The 22,364-nt window shown below is 36.8% G+C and overlaps 1 protein-coding gene across 2 annotated transcripts in view; it reads left to right on the forward strand.

Annotated features, from left to right (window-relative positions):
- Positions 1-22,364, forward strand: part of scaf8.S (SR-related CTD associated factor 8 S homeolog) — a 65,811-nt gene that overhangs the window by 40,286 nt on the left and 3,161 nt on the right. For both annotated transcript variants that reach the window (XM_041564489.1, XM_041564490.1), the window contains 13 exons: positions 1,314-1,444; positions 1,562-1,738; positions 3,795-3,868; positions 4,379-4,496; positions 9,916-10,047; positions 11,514-11,623; positions 12,073-12,266; positions 12,377-12,477; positions 13,469-13,582; positions 13,962-14,118; positions 14,287-14,489; positions 18,288-18,423; positions 19,821-19,889. In XM_041564489.1, the coding sequence (XP_041420423.1) occupies positions 1,314-1,444; positions 1,562-1,738; positions 3,795-3,868; positions 4,379-4,496; positions 9,916-10,047; positions 11,514-11,623; positions 12,073-12,266; positions 12,377-12,477; positions 13,469-13,582; positions 13,962-14,118; positions 14,287-14,489; positions 18,288-18,423; positions 19,821-19,889 (1,716 nt within the window). The remainder of the gene's footprint in view (positions 1-1,313; positions 1,445-1,561; positions 1,739-3,794; positions 3,869-4,378; positions 4,497-9,915; positions 10,048-11,513; positions 11,624-12,072; positions 12,267-12,376; positions 12,478-13,468; positions 13,583-13,961; positions 14,119-14,286; positions 14,490-18,287; positions 18,424-19,820; positions 19,890-22,364) is intronic.

Consider the following 22,364-nt stretch of genomic DNA (forward strand, 5'->3'; position numbering starts at 1 on the left):
ATAGTTACTACTATAGTAAATTCCAAGTTCAAAGCCACTTTATAGTTCAATCTGTTACTCATAGCATATTTATTTTAATGGCAGCACCGTGATCAGTAAACAAAAAGCAAATTCTTAGGGTAAGGCCACAAGAGATTCGGGTAGATTTTGTCGACTGTTGACTAATCGCCTCTTCTTCTGAGCGACAATCTCTCCGAACTGGGTCAGCGTGTTTTCCCATAGGCTACAATGAAAAGTCGCCTGCGCTAATTCACTCGCGGCAATGCGTTTTCTATAGTCGCCCGAAGTTGCCTCATGTAATGTTGTGCTGAATGACTGCCCCCATAGCTACACAGCAGCTTGTTTATATAAACTATAGTATAGTGGTGTTTCTGAAGCAAATACACCAGTTTTTCTAGTGCAGCTCTACAGTACGCTATACTGTAATTTCTTCTAGATTTTTTGGTGTTATTGGTTCTTGAAGTAGATCATGATAAAATCATTGTTAGAGCACAGTTAGACACGACAAAACTACTAACTCAATCACTTGGGGTAAAAAGCATAAGGAAAATAATTTTTTAATTTTACACGGATGCAAAAGGGCTTATAAAACAATGGTATAGAAGTGTCCTATTGATAACCGCACAGTATATAAACAAACCAAAACTGTAGAACTTGTGAAAGAGAAACAAATCCACAGGTTTTCGGTATCAGAAAAACATGTGGACTAAAGCACCTCGGTGCCAAACTGTAAAATAAAGACAAGAACAATGTGTTGTTTTTTAGTGCAACAGTGACAGATCCTAATTCCAATAAACTTAATCCCAAACACAATTTGGACTGACTCGGACTCATTTACTAATAACAAAGGACAAATCTATACCTGAGCAGTAGGGATGGACGAATTTTTTCTCATTGTTTCGCCGGAAAAATGACGCCCATAGATTTGTATGGCGTTGTGTGTCAAAATAAAAAAGACGCGCGTCAAAAAAATTTCGCCGCGCGACAACATTTTTTTGACGCCCATAGACTTTAATGGACGTCGGCAACATTTCGCCGGCAGTGAATTTTTAACGAAACGGGTCAAATTCATCCATCCCTACTGAGCAGTAAAAGGTGGCATTGTTGCTGCATCAACAATAACAAAATCAAAAATTGGTTGTCACAAGCAAATTTACCCATGATTAGTAAATGAACTGCACTATCGTCTGGCATGTACTTGTCTCATCCATGAATTTATTATTTCCTTTATTGTATTATTTTTAATTTATAATATTGCACTATGGAATTCTACAAAAAAAAAAAAAATATTTTTCAAATTTATATGTCATTAGGAACGCCAGTAACCCCAGTTACACCAGCAAATATTGTTCAGGGAATTCCTGATCCGTGGATTGCACAGATAAACAACACAGATACTCTTGCTGCCGTAGCACAAATTCTGCAAAGCCCTCAAGGGCAACAGGTAAAACAGTGTGGTTTTTTTCCCCAAAATTGTTATCAATATGTATACACACACACACACATATGTATACATATGAATGCAATTGTTTTTTAAATAGTTTTTCTTTTTCCTTTGAAGCTTCAACAGCTTGTACAGTCTTTGCACATCCAACAGCAAAAGCCGCAACCTTCTCTTCTACAAGCCTTGGATGCTGGTCTTGTGGTTCAACTGCAGGCACTTACAGCTCAACTTACAGCAGCGGCTTCATCTTCTAATCCTCTCAACCAACTAGAACAAAGTGTTTCTCTCAGCAAGGTAAAAGTAATGCAGTATGAATCTCCTCGCAATGCTTTTATTACATAACACATGCTTGCTGTGCAGTGTAGCACAGATTGCCTTTCATCAATCCCACGTATAAATGCCTGTGTATACAGAGCATTACAGGGTACATATAACCACCAAACAACTTAATGTAATTAAGTTTATTGGGTCTGATTTGTGACAAGTAGTATTTCACATGTGGCTATCTTGGATGTCAAATATATATATATTTTATATCTCATAATGTGGCAGCTCAGATAAATGATCTAGCCTACCTAAACATTGCTGGAAGATGGCGCCCGTGAGCTGCGCTGACTCTGCATGTGCGGTCACTGTGCAGGGGGAGGCAGGGTGGGGGCCAGTGGGGACTTTTGGCTAAAGGAGGGTTTAGTTCTCCTTTAAGCCAACCTCAGAAAAAAATAATATTCTGTATTAGGTGATGTTGTCTGAGGCAAAAAATAATGGAATCATTTAAAGGTTGCAGTGTGCTGCTATACTGTATATATGTTACACTACATATTATTTCCTGTCTTTGTTGGGGCAGCCAGTATAATGCGAAATTGAACAGCACCATCGACTCTTGAATCATTTAAAAAGCCTTTATTTATGCTTTTGTGGGCATCACCGCAACGTTTTAGGCCATACGGCCTTTGTTGGGGCAGCCGCCAATGATTCTCCTGCTTATTTAAAATTTGTTTAAGAGGTCAATGATACCTACAGTATTAGCATTTTTACTGAAAATTGCTGGATGCTCCCGGTACAACTTGCAGTGATGTGTTTTTCATATATCTGAATGCTGTATGATGCCAATTGGCGAGAGTCCTAAACCCTTCCCCCCCTGCTTTCCTCTATCACTCTTTTCTTTTTTATTTTATTTCCTTTTTCTTTTTTCCTATTGTATTTACCTTTTGTTATATGGTACTTTCACAATCCAACTACCACTACTTGCCAGGAATCCCTGAGATATTCTCTGAACTGTGAAACTCTGTTTTTTTTTTTCTTGTGGCCTGACTGCTGTATTGTCTGACTGGATTGTGGAAGAAATAAATAAAAAGTTAAAAAAAAAAAAAAAAATAGCTGGATGCTCTTGTTAGGTTCACAAGATACTCGAGGCTTAGTTTGTAAGCTACTGTATCTCTGGTCCTATTTTTATTCTGTAAACTTTCTTAGTCAAATTATTGTAAGTCCCCTGTTTGTTATAAGGTATGTTAATGGATGCTTAACCTGCTGCTATATAAATAAATTATGATGGTAATCATTAAAGGAAAACTATACCCCCCAAACAATGTAGGTCTTTATAAAAAGATATTGCATAAAACATCTCGTATGTGAAACCCTGCTTCATGTAAACAAACCGTTTACATAATAATTTACTTTTGTAGCATTATGTGCCAATGGGTAATCATAAATAGAAAACTGCCGTTTTAAAAAATAATGGCCGCCCTCTGAGATCGTACGATTCACTGTGCACACAAACAAATCAAACAAACTATACTTCTTAGGTCACATGAGCCAATTAACAGACAGAGTTGTGTCTTTTGCTTCAACACTTCTTCCTGTTACAGTTAGAGCTGTAGTTCTGGTCAGGTGATCTTTCTTTCTTTCTTTGTATATGGGCTAAATAAAATCACTGAAGATTTTGCATAATTTCCAGAGTCCTACTGGATTTCTTTCTCTGGATGTAGCAGTTGACCCAAAAAGCAGGCAAGGGTCTTCCAGTCTAGCACCTGAAACCTGCACAGGTATCCAAGAGGGTAGAGCACTCCTAATTACTACTATTGAGGCAGCACACCGACCACCACGAAACAGGGGTTCAAGACAAGAGATGTAAAAGGGCAATATTTACTTAAATATATATTCCAGTTTGGTAAGATTCTTTAATATGCCACTTAATTTGATATAAACTATCTGTTGCTTTTGGGGGTATAGTTTTTCTTTAAGTCTAGACTGTGTAAAATCACATAGGAACATAAACAGATTAGCAAGGTAGGCAACAATATATTGTTATAATTAGTTGCTAAAACAAACATTCTACTTATTTTCCTCACAGAAGTTAATGGATAGGTTTGATTTTGGAGATGACTCTAACCAGCCAGAAGATACAAAAAAGGAGACCCAACAAATGTAAGATATACATTTCTATTCAAAACCATAAAAGAAATACCTTAAGTTATGGCCTTATGTGCAAAGATGAAACACCATAAATATTAATGCCAGGGATCCTCAACAGTTTAATGCCACACAATTTAAATATTGCAAATTCTCATTGCTTGCACTTTGGCTACATCAAAGAAAACACACTGCCTACATTTTATGTAACAGTAAGTTTACTAAAACAAGAAATATATGTTTAGAAAGATCTTTACTAATGCTTCTATCTAAAAATCACTTAAAATCTTGGATTTACAGCACCTTATCTCCTACATATCTTTAGGTATAAAGAAAAATCATTAAACAGTTTAATGCCCAATATGCTTTAGGATTAACAAACCATGTGGTTTGTAAAGATCCCAAAATGAAAATGTGTCAAAAATAATTTTTATAGTCAAAAGCAAGTGCAATTAATTTTCTTTTCTGTCCAGTGGTAAAAATAAGAAACGTATTACTTTATTATTTGCTTTATTCCAAAATTAGCCCTCTGATTCCTGAATCTGTGAATAACTCAATTTTCCATCAACTTGCGGAACATTTGCAGCAGCAAAATCTTGAGCATCTTCGACAGCAATTATTGGAGCAGCAACATTCTACAAAGGTAATATATGACCACTTTTGTAGTGGATCATCCATATTAGTATAGCAACAATATAATGCTCAGACTACGGGGCAGATTTATGAAAGTGTAAAATTAGAGCTCACCACTCTAATATATATATTAGAATATATATATTTTGAAAATCCCATAGGAATGAATAGAAACGTGGGAGTACGGAGTATAGTGAAGAATATAGTAGGATTTGTGGTATTATCAGGAAACACCTTCCAGTCCTTTATAATGACGTTTGGCTGTCTGAGACATTGAAGTCAACAGACATCAGATGCGTCTCAAAAAAGGCCCCTACGTTAGGAAGGATTCTAGCACCCAGCCTAGTGACTAAAGGCACAAGTATTCCTAGTGGCACCTGGCTTTCGGTCAAAAGAACTTACAGATGTGGGACGATACCGTGCAAGACGTGCACGTTTTTTTCCACAGGGCCTGATTTTAAGTCCATGCCACGGGTAGAACATTCCAAAACTATGGCTTCTGCAACTGCAATACAAAAAGAGTAATTTACTTACTGGAATGCAAATGTTGTGGAAAACAATATGTGGGACACACAACATGTTGCCTCAAAGAGAGAGTCAGAGAGCACATTAGGGCAATTGATAAAAAAGATGAGGGGTCCCCTGTGGGCAAACACTTTGCCTTGTGTTCTTCAAAGGGCTCCCAAGAGCTGGCAGTCAAAGTTATTGAACAGGTCAAGACACCTTTTAGAGGAGGTGACCCACTATATTCTATACATTTAAGAGAGGCATTTTGGATCCTGAAACTTGAAACGAGAACACCCAAGGGCCTTAATACAAGACATGATATTGTATACCTATATTGATAAATGTCAAATATACGCCACATAATTTTAACATACAAGGATTAGATATAAGAATAGGTACAGGATAATTCATCCCAATCTTGAGCGTACACACATAGATTTGTGGTTTGATACGTACACTAAGAATAAATAAAGAATTACAATATATATATATATATATATATATATATATATATATATATATATATATATATAGTATTGAAGTCAATACTTAAGTAATTATTATACAGAGAATCCAAGGTACATACCCCCTCCCTAGATGTTTTTATGTCTGATTTTTAACAGCGAATTTCTAATTTTATTGGAACAAATAAACATTGTTTTAGCAGTAATAATGACTATGACCAATAGGGGTCGCCATCGATTAATTGTATATAATGCACATGTACAATTCACTTTGTAAGCCTATGATTAAGGGAGTGTACTCCCGAAACGTGTAAGGCCATGTATCTCTGCAGATTCTTGCAATAAAAACCTGCCTTTACCCGGAGTGCCGTCCTCCTGTTCGTTTAGCATACATTGGCAGTGGGGAAGCTGCGGACTGAGCACCTGGGATACCTAGAGGAGCAGCTAAAGGGTGGTGAGTTCGGAGCGGTCCTAATCGGTTTTGGTGATCACTCAAGAATGTACATGGTACGTTCTTTAGCAGCTGAACTTTCTCTCTGCGTCTGCGGCTTTTGCCGCCTCCCCAGAGAGTAGGGAGGGAAGACAGCCCCCTAGGCAACGAGGCTGGGGGGGGGCTGTCAAGTCAGATCTGCGATTCGCAGATCCGACTTCAAAGTAGCAGACGCATCACATGGAGTGTCTGCTACTACACTGACCTGCTTCCTGCCTGCAGAGCCGCCCACGCACTTCCTGCTGCGCAACAACTCTGCAGACACGCTGCCAGGACTCCAGCGATGACAGCGATCCTCCTGCTCCAAAAACGGTAAGTGCATGTTTTTTTTTACACATTTACCTGCACTTACACATATTTACAGTACATTTATACACTTACACACACATTTTAGTAAAGATTGGAATTTTTTATTTTAGCACACATGGTCCCTTTTGTACAGTTATTTACACTTATTTACATGTATTTGCACACTCAGACAACTTTTATTAGTGCACAAACATACACAAAAACTCACAAACAGGTGTGTTTTTTTTTTTTTTACGTATTCATTGTACTGTTTTTCTTTTCTTTTTTGCCTAAAAACTTGTTATCTTGGCAGCGTGACTATTGGATAATCGATTTTGGCCTCTAATTACGCTGTTTTAACAATTATTTTGTTATTGCATTGATTTACGCTATTTTTGTGGTTTTATTGCAATTTTATCCCTGCATTATTGTTCCTTATGGATGTTTAGTATAGTTTTGCTGTTTGGTGCTTTGGTATAGAAAGATAGATTTTACTTAGTTTGATCCGCCAGAATATGTGCTTTCAAAAATATATGGTTTCCTGGGGATCTTTTTACAGTTTGGGTGCATTATGTCACATAACGCACAGTTGGGGCTCTCTTTTCTGCAGCTTAGTTGGCTAGTGTGAAAATTCATATGCACGTTTTTCATTTGGAGTCTGTACATACCACATACTCTGGTAAATCTATGCATATTGGGCATCAAACCATTCATTAGATTCTGATGTCCATATTTAGAGTGATTTTTATTTGTATGTAAAACATTGTGTGCGATAAATGCGGCAAACTGCAACATTTTAGGCGATTTTCAGAAATGTTGTAAAAACCTCTACGTTTAGAAAAGCTTTGCAGTTTGGTAGTTTGGTGTATAAAGACGTCTTTATCTTTGTTGGATTCGTCAGAATGTGTACTTTCCAAAAATATATGGTTTTGGGGGGTGAACTTACTTTTTTCTACCTTTGTCCCCCCCCCCAAACGATGTAAATGTGTTGATTTTGCAGCACCTGAAATGACAGACCATATAGGGAGGGGGGGGTCTTCATTTTGGGGCCCCTATATGCCACGTGCTTGGGTACACCTATACATATTGGACATCAAACTGTTCAGAGGACCCTAGACTTTCATATTTGGGGTGATCTCTTGATACCTAAAAGTATGTGGGAATACGATGCTGCAGGGTGGGAAATTTTAGGTGATTTTTGGAAATGTCACCAAAATCACCAAATTTAGGAATGGTTTGCGGCTTGGTGCTTTGGAGTACAAAGACATGCATACCCAATTTGGATTTGTGGGGAGGTGTACTTTCCAAAAATATATGGTTTTCTGGGGTAATCTTTTTTCTACCTTTGCCCCCCCCCCCAAACTATGTAAATGTGTTGATTTTGCAGTACCTGTAATGACAGACCATATGGGGGTCTTCCTTTTGGGGCCCATATATGCCACGTGCTTTGGTACATCTATACATATTGGACATCAAACTGGACATCAAACTGTTCAGAGGACCCTAGGCTTTCATATTTGGGGTGATTTCTCTTGTTACCTAAAAGTATGTGGGGCATACTTTGCTGCAAAGACATACATACTCAATTTGGATTTTGCGGTAATGTGTACTTTCCGAAAATATATGGTTTTCTGGGGTGAACTTACTTTTTTTCTACCTTTGCGCCCCCCCAACTATGTATATGTGTTGATTTTGCAGTACCTGAAATGACAGACCATATGGGGTTCTTCCTATATGCCAAGTGCTTGGGTACACCTATACATGTTGGGCATCAAACTGTTCAAAGGACCCCAGGCTTTCATATTTGGGGTGATTTCTCTTGATACCTAAAAGTATGTGGGTAATACGATGCTGCAGGTTGGAAATTTTAAGGGGGGTTTTTGGAAATGTCACCAAAATCACCAAATTTAGGAAAGGTTTGCGACTTGGTACTTTGGAGTACAAAGACATGCATACCCAATTTGGATTCGTGGGAATGCGTACTTTCTGAAAGTATATGTTTTTTGGGGTGAACTTACTTTTTGCTACCCTTGCCCCCCCCCCCCCAAAACGATGTATGTGTTGATTTTGCAGTACCTGAAATGACAGACCATGTAGGGGGGGTCTTCATTTTGGGGCCCCTATATGCCACGTGCTTAGGTAAAGCTATACATATTTGGCATCAAACTGTTCTGAGGACCCCAGGCTTTCATATTTGGGGTGGTTTATCTTGATACTCAATAGTATGTGGGACATACGATGCGGCAGGGTGGACGTTTTGAGGTGATTTTTGAAAATGTCCCTAAAATTGCCAAACTTAGGAAAGTTTTGCAGCTTTGTGCTTTGGAGTAGAAAGATATGCATACCCAATTTGGATTTGTAGGAATGTGTACTTTCTGAAAATATATGGTTTTCTGGGGTGAACGTACTTTTTTCTAACTTCCCCCCCCAATCTATGTAAATGTGTTAATTTTGCAGTATCTGGAATTCCAGAACTGATAGCTCAAATGGGGTGTCTAAATTTTAGGGCCCCTATATACCACATGTTAAGGTAAATCTATACATATTGGGCATCAAACTGTTCAGTGGACCCCAGGCTTTCCTATTTGGGGTGATTTCTTTTGATACCTAAAAGTATGTGGGACATACAATGCTGCAGGGTGGAAATTTTCAGGTGATTTTTGGAAATATCACCATAATCACCAAATTTAGGAATGGTTTGGGGTGTTTTACATTGATACCTAATGATGTGTGGGTGATATGATGCTGTAGAGTGGAAGCTTTAAGGTAATTTTTCAAAAAATTCACCAATTTCAATAAAACATAACTTTAGGAAACAATTGCAACTTGGTAGTTTTGAGTACAAAGATATATTTACCCATTTTTGATTAACCAGAATCTGTTCTTTCTAATAATGGGTAGTTTTCTGGGGTGAACCCTATTGTTAGTGGAATGTTTGACCTTGAAATCAGAAGTATGCCGTTTGGGGAGCGGTGCTTTGGAAATTTGGTAGTGTACTGCTTAGAGATTTTGATCTATACAAGTGAGAAATCTCCATAAAACTATATATATTTGGTATTGCCGTGTTCAGGAAACATAGACCTTTCCAAATCGGCTGTGTTCTCGTACATAAAATAAATAATGTTTCTGATATATGTGATTGTTCTTTGTGAAACATGATTTTTTTTCATTTTATTAGACACTTAGAAGCCTATATTTTTTTTACAGAAGTAGAATTACACCAAAATTCTTGCATATTTTGAAAGTTCAGGTTGTCCTGAAAAAAAACCAATGTATTGTTTTCCTGGGTAAACTAAAAGACTGCCCCAGGAAAGGCCCTTAAAGTAAAAGAGTATAAAATGTATAAAAACTGCTTGGCAGTATATGTTTGCATCTTGGACAAAACGGCTGGCAGGGAAAGGGTTAAATAACACAGCGCTTATACATTTCAGGTAATAGAATCATTATCAGTATCTTAAGTTTTTTGCGATCACAAAATATATATGTGTGATAAGTGATGAAGGATCAGCATGCTCTTTTGCTATTGAACTAAGTGTTTTTATTATTGACACAGCATCATATCTGACGTTTCGTCAGTGTGCTAATCCTTCATCACTTTATGTTACAAATATTGATCATGCACCTCTGATTCATGAAGGTCTGAGTGCGGACACCTTATTTACACTGTATTTCTATTTCAGGTAACAGCTCAGGAAAATCAGGACTTTATGTCTGAATCAGAAAACTCTGCAACACCTTCCCAGGATGACAGCCAACAGCCATTTTTGGAGTCTGAATCACAAATGCATAGCTCCATGAACATGCAACAAGAAGTAAAAGAAAAATGTTTATGTTTGCTTGCATAGAATTAGCAGAGGTCAAACGCAAACTTAATTTAGGAAATATTGTACCTCAAATGTAAAATATTAAGATTTTAGGGGAGCATTTAATAACATTGGAGACAAACATAATAAATTATTTTGCCCATAGCAGCAGCAGCATCAGATTTTTGTTTTTTTACTTGTAGCTGATTGTTTAGATTTTGTTGCTAATTGGTTGCTATGGGCAACATCACCGGTCTCCAATGTTAATAAATATGCCCCATAGAAGTCACCAAGAACTTATACATATATAAACATAAAAATTCACTAGGTTAAGCAAATTGTTTTTATACTGGCCATGGAACTGCATATTTTTCTACAGGGAGTAGATTATTCATAAAAATACTAATGGGTAAATTTACATACCTTGGACTATCTGTGGGTAGGCCCCAAACTAGTTTATTCCTGAGATCACATGGTTTCCACAATGGGCTTCTGGCAAAACCAAAAAGCTCACCACCTAAAACCTTGCAAGTTTTCTTTTTTGTCAAAATTTTTTTTTTAAAAAAAAAAGTGTTGGTTTTCAACAGTCTAAAGTTTGGTAATGTAAGTAGGTTGGGTCACACAGGGAAATTAGTAACAGCTGCTGGTAGAATGGGTTTAATTGTTTCTTATGGAAACATAGTTGCCAACTAAAAGAAGCAGTTACTAATCTCCCCACATGTTTCCTGTACAGGGACAAATTAGAATTGACTGCAATATGTACCAAATAATTTTAAGAAACATATTCAATACAAATTCCTTTGGACACCTTGTGCTTTTTTTGTTTGTTTTGTAGTTTATACGTGTATATCATAAGCACATGGTAATATTTTCTTTGCCTCACTCTTTATCACATACTCAAATGCAAGGCATCTAAATGCAAGGGGAACTCCACAAAAATATAACTTAAGCTTTTTGAAAAGTAAAAATAATTTCAAGCAACTTTGCAATATACATCAATTAAAAAATAAGCAGCCTTTTCATGATTTTGAATGGTTTGGAACAGTTCCTTAAGCCTAGCCCCTGCTCTCCTGTTGATCTGTCTTGACTACTTTGTTGAGCTGACTGACTACTGTTACTTTGTATCAACAGCCAGCTGTCCTTAGCCTGCATCCTCAAACCCCACAATTCCCTGCACATGTGGTTTCAATAATGAACAGAACATCACAGTGCTATGCATTGTGGATTATGAAGTTCCTGCATGCTGTCTGTAAGCTGTGGAGAAGTTGTTACAAAATGATGCAGAAAGAGAAGAACTGTTAAATTGCTGGATTTCATCATAGAAATGGCATTTATTCATACTTTTTAAAGAAACCGATAACTGTGATGGGTATATTAGGGGTTTCTGTGTTATGTGGGCCTCTTTATCCAATTTTGGTTTGGAAGCCGGTGTTCCCCTTTAATAAGTATGCCTTGTGCTGTTTTGCTTTTCACAGGATATGGAAATTGAGGAAACACTGGATGAAAATGAAGAGATATTTGAAAAAGAAGAAAAGAAGATAATGAAACAAGAAAGACCTAGGACACGTTCAAAGTCTCGCTCAAGGTTTTCTATTCTAGATTGCTTTGTTCATTATACAGTATCAGTTGCAGTCAAATAATTCGTTTTTTGCTTTAATACTAAAAAATATGAATATCAAATGCAACAACATTCTTAAATAGGTGTTTGAAGAAATCCATTACTTTATATTGTGGGAATTCTAATAAATAGTTTTAATTTTGCCACACAGAGGGAACTTCTTATTGACTTCAGCATGGCTATTGGATCAATTGTTGAATCAACATACTGGAATAAAAACTAGCTTGTATTTCCTATTTAAATCTTTTTTTAAACATGAGCCAACATGCCAACTAACTCCTATTAGGGGAATAACAGCATATATTTTTTAATACCAAATGGCATATATGTATAATTTTCACCTTAATTACAAAGTAACACAGAAATGTAAGACGTGTATAACTGTGAATTCACATTAGTACATTTGTTTTACAAAGGTCACCAAGGAAAAGACGATCACGATCTAGGTCTGGATCCAGGAAGCGCAAGCATAGAAAACGCTCACGGTCGCGATCTAGGGAGAGAAAACGCAAAACATCCCGCTCATATTCAAGTGAAAGGAGGGCAAGAGAACGAGAGAAAGAACGACAGAAAAAAGGCCTCCCTCCTATCAGATCCAAAACTCTTAGTGGTATGTATGCTTAATTAATGTTGTATGCATATTTAAATATATCTGTGTATGTACATTATTTTTCTAGTTTGGCTGCAAACTTTGCAGACTTTTTTTTTTTCTTTTAACAGTCTGTAGCACTACACTCTGGGTTGGTCAAGTTGACAAAAAAGCCACACAGCAGGATTTGACAAATGTATTTGAAGAATTTGGACAGATTGAATCAATAAATGTAAGGACTCTCTTACAGGTGTATCAATTATTTACTAACTGATTGAACTCATTTAACTCATTAAAGGGGTGGTTCACCTTCAAACAACTAGTTGGTTTCAGATAGATCACCAGAAATAACGACTTTTTCCAATGACTTTCTATTTTCTATGTGTGACGGTTTTTCTAATATTGAAGTGTAAAGTGTCATTTCTCTCCTTCTGAAGCAGCTCTGGGAGGGGGGGTCGCCGACCCTGTAAACTCTTCTAAATGGATACATTTAGTTGATACATTTCTTATCTGTGTCCCTGCTGAGCAGAATCTCTTTGTTTCATTACAGGCAGCTGTTAGAATCGATACAATAGTTGCTAATACTCCAGAGATGCTGCTAAGAAATGTTTCAACTAAATGTTGCAAAATTGTAACAGTTTAGAGGCTGCACCTGAATTACTGAGCTGTCAGACTGAAACACCAGAGACACGAACATTCACCTTTAGGTTAAGGCCAGACGAGGAGATTCGGGGAGATTTTGTCGCCCATAGGCTACAGCGCAAAATCGCCTGCGCTAATGCATACGCGGCGATGCATTTTCAATAGTCACCCAAAGTTGCAGGGGCGACTATTGAAAACGCATCGCCGTTCGGGGAGATAGTCGCGCAAAAGACGTGGCGACAAAATCTCCCCGAATCTCCTCGTCTGGCCTTAAACTTAGATTTTGGAAAAAAACGTAAAAAATAAATAATGGAAAGTAATTGAAAAAAGTCTTTATTTCTGGGGAACAATATAAAAACAACAGAGTTGAAAAAAGTGTTTCGAAGGTGAACGGCTGTTCGAAACACTATTCTCAATGTGAGATAATTCGCAATAACAAACCAACTTGCATATGTGTTGCAGCGCTGCAAATAGGCCTTCCATGGAAAGAGCAAACAGCCTTTACAAAGAATTATTGTAGGTCTTCCAATATCTGTGTTTCCTCAATAAGTGAAACAACCCTTATCATTTTATCCTGACAGATGATTCCACCAAGGGGCTGTGCATATGTCTGCATGGTTCATAGACAAGATTCCTACCGGGCTCTTCAGAAGCTTAGCTCTAGCTCTTGTAAAATTGGATCCAAAATCATTAAGGTATGTTATATGTTTCTTTCTCCATAGTACAGCCATGGTATTTTTTATCTGGGGACCAGTTTTGCGCAATGCAGTATGGTGGTGAGGCACAAAGAAAACTATCATTAATATACATATCAATGTGTGTGGCCACGATCTGGGCAGTGGTCGCCTCCCTCTATTATTTAAAAACCTTACAGTTAGTAATTCGAAAACTGAATTTTGCAGTTGTCAGGAAGACTATGCACTCTTTCACAATTATGAATCCAGTATTCCCTAATTCTTTTCTCTCTAACACATCAGTATCTTTAAAAACAAAAGCGTTAACAATGTTTTTTTTTCTACTGAAATATGTTCCATTCTCAGTTCTATTGTTCTTTTTGTATTTTAATGTTTCTAGATTGCTTGGGCTTTGAACAAAGGTGTGAAAACAGAATATAAGCAATTTTGGGATGTTGATCTTGGAGTAACATATATACCATGGGAAAAAGTCAAGGTGGATGACTTAGAAGGATTTGCTGAAGGTGGAATGATTGATCAGGAGAGTGTGAATAATGGTAAAGAAAACTTACAGAACTCTGTGTCATCATTTTTCAGTTGCCATTCCATCACTTTAAATAGAACACCTGTAAAATGCACATTGTATTATATTCTGCTGTAATAATGTCTTGGTCTGTATTTGAAAATAAGTTACTTACAATGATTCCTTATTTTTTGCGTTTTAGAGTGGAAAGCACAGAAAAGTTCTGAAGCAGCAGCAGGTGCTAAAGAGCCCACACCTGATCTTGCCACAGTAGCTCCCACTACCATTGTCACTTCTGCTCCCACTCCAGTTGCCACCACAACAGCCCAGTCTTCAGTCGTTCAGAAGAATTCTGCTGTAATCTCACAGCCTGAGGCATATACTCAGCCTGTTGCAGTGCTTCAGGTATGATTTATGGGAATTATTGTTTTTATGTGATTTTCCTAAAGGGGGGGTTCACCTTTTAGTTTATTGTAGAATGGCCAATTCTAAGCAACTTTTCAGTTTGCCTTCATTATTTTTTTTTATTTGCCGTTCTTCTGTCTCTTTCCAGCTTTGAAATGGGGGGGTCACTGACTCCATCTGAAAACAAATGCTCTGTAAGGCTACAATTTTACTGTTATTAATACTCTTTATTACTCATCTTGCTATTCAGTCCTCTCCTATTCATATTACGTCTCTTATTCAAATGAATGCATTGTTACCCAGGTATTTTGAACCCTAGTGCTGACACTGCATACTAGAGAACTGCTGAATAAAAATCTAAACAACTCAAAAAACACAAAGAAAATGGAACCCAATTTCAAATTGTTTGAGAATATCACTCTCTGCATTATACTAAAAGTTAACTCAAAGGTGAACAACCCCTTTAAAGATGAGCTAAATCCATCTTGTCTCCATCCAAAGCCCTCCCTCCTATTGAGCCGCACTATTGGGGACCTAAACCCCCTCATTATTTGATATTAAAAAGCAGAATAGTGCAGTAGGCTTCCAGGCACTATTCTCCACTGCTTCAGATTCTCCTCTTTTTTAATCAGCAATGCCAAGCATGCACTGTTGAAGCCTGGTCCAAATTGACTTCAACTGCATATTGTGATTGGAAGAGAAGAAGTTATATGAATACTGAAGGAACGCTTTATGAAAATACACATAGCCATTGTTTAACTGCCCTGCTGAGATAAAAATTATACTTAAATAAAATAGCCATTTGACATGCCAGCTATGACAAATCTGTAGCTACTTGCTCCAGTTTTGAGAACTTTTTGAAAGGATACTGTCATCACACACTTACTCCCTTTTAATATAAAAACATGTTCTGTATGTAAGGTTTTGGGTTTTTTCTGTTTTGGTGTTTAATTTTTAATTTTCTCACACATTAGGGGTTCACATTTCATAATTTTACACAGAATATAAGCACAATATGTCTGTTTAATTTGCCATAGCTAAACCTCTTTCTCTCTTCCCACTCTCATTGTTTAGTATTGGTTTTTAACATAAAAACAAAAACAGAGAAAAAATAAAATAGAAATACAGAACAGAAGAAAATAATAGGTGGGTGATCAAGAGGGAGTCCTGTTACTTGTAAATATGTTTTTAATACAAATACAGTCCTTAGTAGAATTACAGGAGAAAAATAAATAGACACTGTAAAGTTACATACAGTATAGTAGCTTCTTAACTTATCCAACCAGCGTTTCCATACCAGATCAAACTCATCAAGTGTACCCCCCTTTGAAAATACAGCAAATGAGCCAGCATGTTATGTGCGATTCTGCGAAAAAATCTCAATAGTGGGAGGATCCCCTAAGAGCTATTTAAGAGCAATACATTTGATTAACAATGATTCACTCTACTTGTTAAATAAGAGACATGGAGTCTTATTCAGTAATGGTCAGGTTTTAGAGGTTTTTGAAAACACGACTAAACTCACAAACTCTAAAACCACGATTGTCATTGAATTTTTTAAAAGATCCTAATATAAAAAGTACAAATGAAAAAAAAAAATGCTGAATGATGTTTTTCTGACAATTTCTTCCAAAGAAAAAAAAATCAGAAAACCTCTAAAAGTTTAAATTGATTTAAAGAGGTCCAGTAGGATCAGCGCAGCTCCCACTGACCTTGACAACTTTTTAGAAGAATAGGAAAACCACACATTTTTTTTGAGATTTGTGATAAAAATCTGAGTTTGATTGTTAGTAAATGCATCCCAGACATTCCAAGCAGCACTGCAGTAAATATTAATTAACTATTTAGATGAAAGGTGGTTTTGATAATAAGTATATATGATCCCTTGCCATAAAGCAAGATAGGTCTTCTGTTCTTTACCGAAAGGTAATATAAGTAGTTAGGAGAAGCAGAAAATGAAATCTCAGATTCTCTAGCAGTAAACTAAAAGTGTATTCCAGGACTATAATACTTCACATAACACTACAGATTGCTGCCATGCAAAAGTAAACGTTACAGTATATCCATAATGCATTACAAGGCTACACATTTCCCTGCTCTGTTTACTTTCAGATAAAGAAAAACCTCTCCATAGCAGTGCGCTAGGTTGCAGTCCCAGCAATAGCAATGGAATTGCACATTTGCTTGGACGAAGAACTATATTTTGAAATCAAAGATACAAGGCACCAAAACCCTTAGAAATAAGAACACATATTCTCCATCTTGTGCATAGCTAGGTAATTAGCTTCTGTACCTATAGACAATGAAGCTTTGAATCAGGACAGTTTGCAGTGTCATTCAATATGTCCTTCCCACTTATCACAACTTCTTGAGGCACTAGTTCTAAGTATATCAAATATGGGAAATTGCCATGTATATTAAGTTAGTTTTTTTTAAAAAAAATCCAGATTGTCAGGTCCTTTGTTTTAGTGCATGTTAAAGTGATCCACATTCCAGGTTTTTAAAGAAGTATGTTATTGCTTTAAAAACCTGCCTGGTGCAGTTCCCTTTTAAACCAGCCCTTACCTTCCATGTCTTAGGTTACCAGCTCACTTGAAAAATTAGGAATACTTCTAATAAATACAAGTAGCTAGACTACTTTAATTTCAAATTAATTTCATCTACATTAGATGCAACCAGTGCACCCTTTCTAGTTGGATTTTTTAGTAGTGTCCATGCAAATGTTCTGGTTATTTTACCTTAGCCCCCCCCTCATACATATGTGGCCAAAGGCATCCTATCCAACATCTCTTTCCCAAACCAAGGCTATTAATGAACTTGGTCCTTCTTTACTGCAAGCAGCCTCTACTGTGCTGAGAAGTCTTGCCGTTAGATTCTGGAAAATTGTTGGTGGGATTTGCTGCCGTTCAACCACAAGAACATTTGTGATGTTGGGAACTAATGTTGAAGATCATGCCTGCCTTGCAATCAGCTTTCAAATTTATGCAACAGGTGTTATTTTGGTTTGAGGTCATAACTCTGCTCAACTAAATAAGCTTATGTCAAAATGCCATATGATGAGTGTAGAAAAGGTCCATCCAAATCCCATTTTAGTAGATAAGTCAGGAGGAGTCATGGTCTCTCTCTTCACTTCCTGCTGCTCTGGTTGTTTAGGTGATTGGTCCAAACAAAGGGAGCAATGCAAAGGTGATCCCACATATGGTATCAATGCATTAGGCCTGTGGGGTTATCAGTGGTTTGGGTCAGCTGGTGTATTGCTACTTTTAAACTTGTTACAACCATCAATTAACAAATACATGCTGGAATTCATAGTTTTTAAAACAGAAGTTAGCCAGCAGTTTTTGGGACCAAAGGCTCTAATGATTTTAGTTTGGTTATTTAAATTAAAAAAATTCATTTTGTTAGAAACAAGACCAGCCTGTGTAAATAGATCAAAGCATTCCAGCCTTACAACCATCAGCCTTACAACCCTCTTATACATGTTTGTAGAAATGAAAAATAAGATTCAAGAAGACTTCCTTACAGAAAACAGGAGTGATGTCATAAAACATTTTGTCACATAATAAATGGTTTCAGTTTCAAATAAAGGTATACCATGCAGTGCAAGCGGCATCACCATCACGTTAAATATGGAATACTTGTGATGGATATTATTGTGATTCACGGGGCTGCAGATGTTTGTGCTGCCATTTTTACAGTCATGTAGTTTAAATGTTCAAACATATGCATTCAGTATGTGCAGGACTTTCTTGTAGCTTATATTGCTTTAGTAATTTTTCTTTTTTTTTTTTAAAACAGATCCCAGTTGCTCCAGCTGTAAGCCTAGTTCCGCCAGCATTTCCTGTCTCAATGGCTGTGCCTCCACCAGGCTATTCTGCAATTCCACCACCTCCTTTCATGAGGGCTTCTTTTAATCCTTCGCAGCCACCACCAGGTAATTTATGTGTTAAGTGGTATATTTTAATTGTTATTTTTAAAAAGTTTGCCAGTTTAGTTAAACATGTAGGGGCAAATTTATTAAGGGTCGAATTTCGAGTTCATGGGAGTTATTTAAAACTCCCATGAACTCAGAATTCTACCAATTGCAAATTATTAAAAAAAATAAATAAATAGGATCAACCCGCAAATTAGAATCGAATTTGATTTGAATTTTTAAAAACTCGATTTGAGTTATCAGGAAGGTTTAAAACAACTTCAAATTGATCCAGGACGTCTTCCATAGGCTAAGACAGCAATTCATTAGGTTTAAGGTGTCGAATTCGAGTTCTTAAAGGGCCAGCGTATGATAAATTTCAAAAATCGAATTAGAATTTAAAAAAAAAACTCAAATCGAATTTGACAGTTTTGGCCATAAAAAAAGTTAAACTTATTGTTTGTACCCCCCTGAAATTCTTATAGTGCAGTTTTAATTGTTTTCTACTTTGCTTGCCTAAAAATACATTTCTGCATTCTAAGTCAGGTTAAACAAACCATATCCTACCTTCTGGCTAGTAGATGCAGAAGTTGAAAAAAAAAGGTGCAGATCCCTCTAAAATCCAAACAGGTACATTCAATTTGGGCATTAGTATAGAGATTGTCTTCTTTATAGTTACCCTTAATGATTTCACCTAAATTCACTTTAATCAATGTAGTAAGTGAAGGACATACTGAGTTTACTAAGCTTAAGTGTCCCGTGCTTAACTAAAATTGACCATCTGGTGAGTTGTCTAAAATGCTTATAAATTAAATTTAGATTGATAGAATTTTCTGATCAGGTAACAGAAACTGAAGTCCTTAAACTATTAATATTGAATGGTATAAGAAAATACAATTTGCTGCACATTGGAACAAGAAGTCTCTCACAATACCATAGTTGTAGTGGGTTAAGGACAAAACGTATTTTTAATGCTTTCTAATGCAGATTTATCAAAATTTGCATTTTTTGTAATATAAAACTCAAAAATCTTTATCATATAAAAACATTTCACAAAATGCAGGGAAATGCCATTCTGCATTTTATTGTCAACAAATCGGCCACATTTTTAATGTCTCGAAAACCAGAATCGTAAAATAGCTTAAAATTTGGAAATACAACACCTGTTGACTTCTACGTGAACTTTTAAATAATTTTTGAATTCCCAACTTGCATTCTTTATGCTTAATAAATCTCAAAAATGTGAGTTTTAAAAATTTGTGATTTTTTTTTTTTAACCTGCAAATATCTACCAGTAGCCTAAAGAAAGTTACTTAAATAATCTAATTCTGAGCACAAGTGTTTTTATACTGTAAAAACTTGGTTTCACTCACTTTTTGTCTGTGCACCATTTAACAATTTATTTTACCATCTTGCAGGTTTTATTCCACCACCTCTTCCTCCCCCTGCTATTCCTCCTCCAGCTCTTAGCTCGGCACTTCCAGCAGGTATGAGATACACATTGTTTTGTTGGTAAGGAATGGATGAAAGCTTGATAAAAATTGTTTTTACACCAAGGCCTACTTGCAACTGTTTAGATTTAGAGATTGCACTGTTCAGTTTACTAAAGTGTGTTGGTAAAATGTGAAATGTATTGTAGTAATTTGTATATGAGATATCTACTTTTCCCAAGTCTTTCTTTGTAGAATGTAAATTTCTTACAGTAGAGGGATTCTCATGATTTTTATGGTGTAATTTTTTATTTCTAAATTACACTGCAAATAATTCACCCTGCCATGTAAAATTTCATTCCTAAACCAACAATTGTATTTTTTTAGTTGTAATATTGGTGTGTAGGCTGCCATCTCAGATAATTTTGCCTGGTCATGTGCTTTCAGAAAGAGCCAGTGCTGCACTATGGAGCTGCTTTCAGGCAGCTATTGTTTCTTCATGGATTTTTACTATTGAGTGCTGTTTTTATATCTACCAGGGAGCTGTTATCTGGTTACCTTCCCTTAGTTATGCTGATGGGCTGCTAGGAGTGGGGGAAAGGAGGGGGTGATATCACTCCAACTTGCAGTGCAGCAGTAAAGAGTGACTGAAGTTTATCACAGCACAAGTCACATGACTGGGGGTACCTGGAAAACTGACAATATGCCTAGCCCCATGTCAGATTTTAAAATTAAATTTAAAAAAATCAATTTGCTCTTTTGAAAAATGGATTTCAGTGGAGCAGCGCTGTTAACTGATGCATTTTGAAAATACATGACAGTATCCCTTTAACTAAAGAAGTAGGGCAAATATATTGAACATTGTGTTTTGGGTTTCTGCATCAGCCCGAGGTAACCACAGCCCTTTAGCAGGAAAGATCTGTGCCTGTGATGATGCCCTAGTAGTCCCCCATATTCATTTCTGCTGATTCACTGCACTGCATCAGAATTTGATAATCAGTCCTGGAGCATTAGCTTATATGACAAATCTCCCCTAAGATAAGCTTCTTAACAGCTGCAGAAAACACACTGAGCATGTTCATGTAACAGACAAAATCACAGGTGTGAAACTCCTGTGACAACGTTGAAGGCCTGGATCCAGGGGTGAAATTGCAGGGGTGCGACTGCACCCCCTTGGGGTCCACCGAACGCTCACACCGAATATTGAAGACAAAAAAGCAATTCTTAAGTCGCAAAGATAAGATTGGAAGTTGATTTAACTGAGCTACAAAGCTTTGCTTTTCTTTATATCATGGTATAAAACCTGGCATATTCTGAAAACTTTGAAGTGGCCAAAGAGCCACATGCAAAAGAAAAAAAAGTAGAAAGCTAACAAAAGTGCTTAATATATGTAAATACACATGCAGTGTTACTAATTATACCACTAATTCAGGATCTGCTTTAGTTTAGGCGTTCCTTTCGTTTAGCACATTTATCAACACTGGGCAAATTTGCACCTGGGCAGTAACCTGTAGCAACCAGTCACTGATTAACAGTTTTCAGCCAGCTGAAGTTAAAACAGTAAAAGATATGAATGGTTGTCATTACTACCCATGTTTAAATGTGCCTAGTGTTAATAAATGACCATCAGTGTATTTAAACTAACTAAAATCAATAACACTGACACAAAGGCTGCATGAAGAGAGACAAGAATGCTAAGGAGAGGATTGTAAAGAATAGCTTGGTATATGATCGTCAATAAAAGTTGCCCTTTGATATAGCATTTAGTGTATCCCTAGTTTCTACACAAATGTAGACTCTAAAGCTGGCCATAGATTTTTAAAAGATCTTTACCTTATCGTTAGACCAAGCATATCTTGAAACGATCGTTTAAATGTACAATTTGTCCATCAACTAAAAAGACCATTTCAAACAATGTTGTCTAGTTGAAGCCAGGAAACTGAGAGTAGCTGCCTGCTTGGCCCGCAAACAATTGGACAATAGATAGATTTCACTGTGATCGATGCAAATTTTCTAACCTGGCCAATCAATTTTCTGACCGATGTTGGATGAAAAATTGTTGGATGCACGACCATTTGATTCCCACTAACCTCGCGATAATTTGACGGATTGGTTGGAGTGCACTGAAATTGGTCGTTCATCAAAGAATAATCGTTGTGTCTACAGGGACCTTAAGATGGTTATCAAATTACCTACTTTGCGGGGACCATTGAGTAGCTTCAGTTTCCCTGTTTAGCTCTAGAATTAAATAATACACAAAAAATATTTTGAGCACACGCAGAATACAATAAGTGGGACTTGGCTTTTACTATTGAGTGTTGTTCTTATATCTACCAGGCAGCTGTTATCTTGTGTTAGGGAGCTGCTATCTAGTTACCTTCCCATTATTCTGTTGTTAGGCTGCTGGGGGGGGGGGGTGATATCACTCCAACTTGCAGTACAGTAGTAAAGAGTGACTGAAGTTTATCAGAGCACAAGTCACATGACATGGGGCAGCTGGGAAACTTACAAAATGTCTAGCTCCATGTCAGA

The sequence above is a fragment of the Xenopus laevis genome, chromosome 5S (assembly GCF_017654675.1).
Source record: "Xenopus laevis strain J_2021 chromosome 5S, Xenopus_laevis_v10.1, whole genome shotgun sequence".
NCBI lineage: Eukaryota > Metazoa > Chordata > Amphibia > Anura > Pipidae > Xenopus > Xenopus laevis.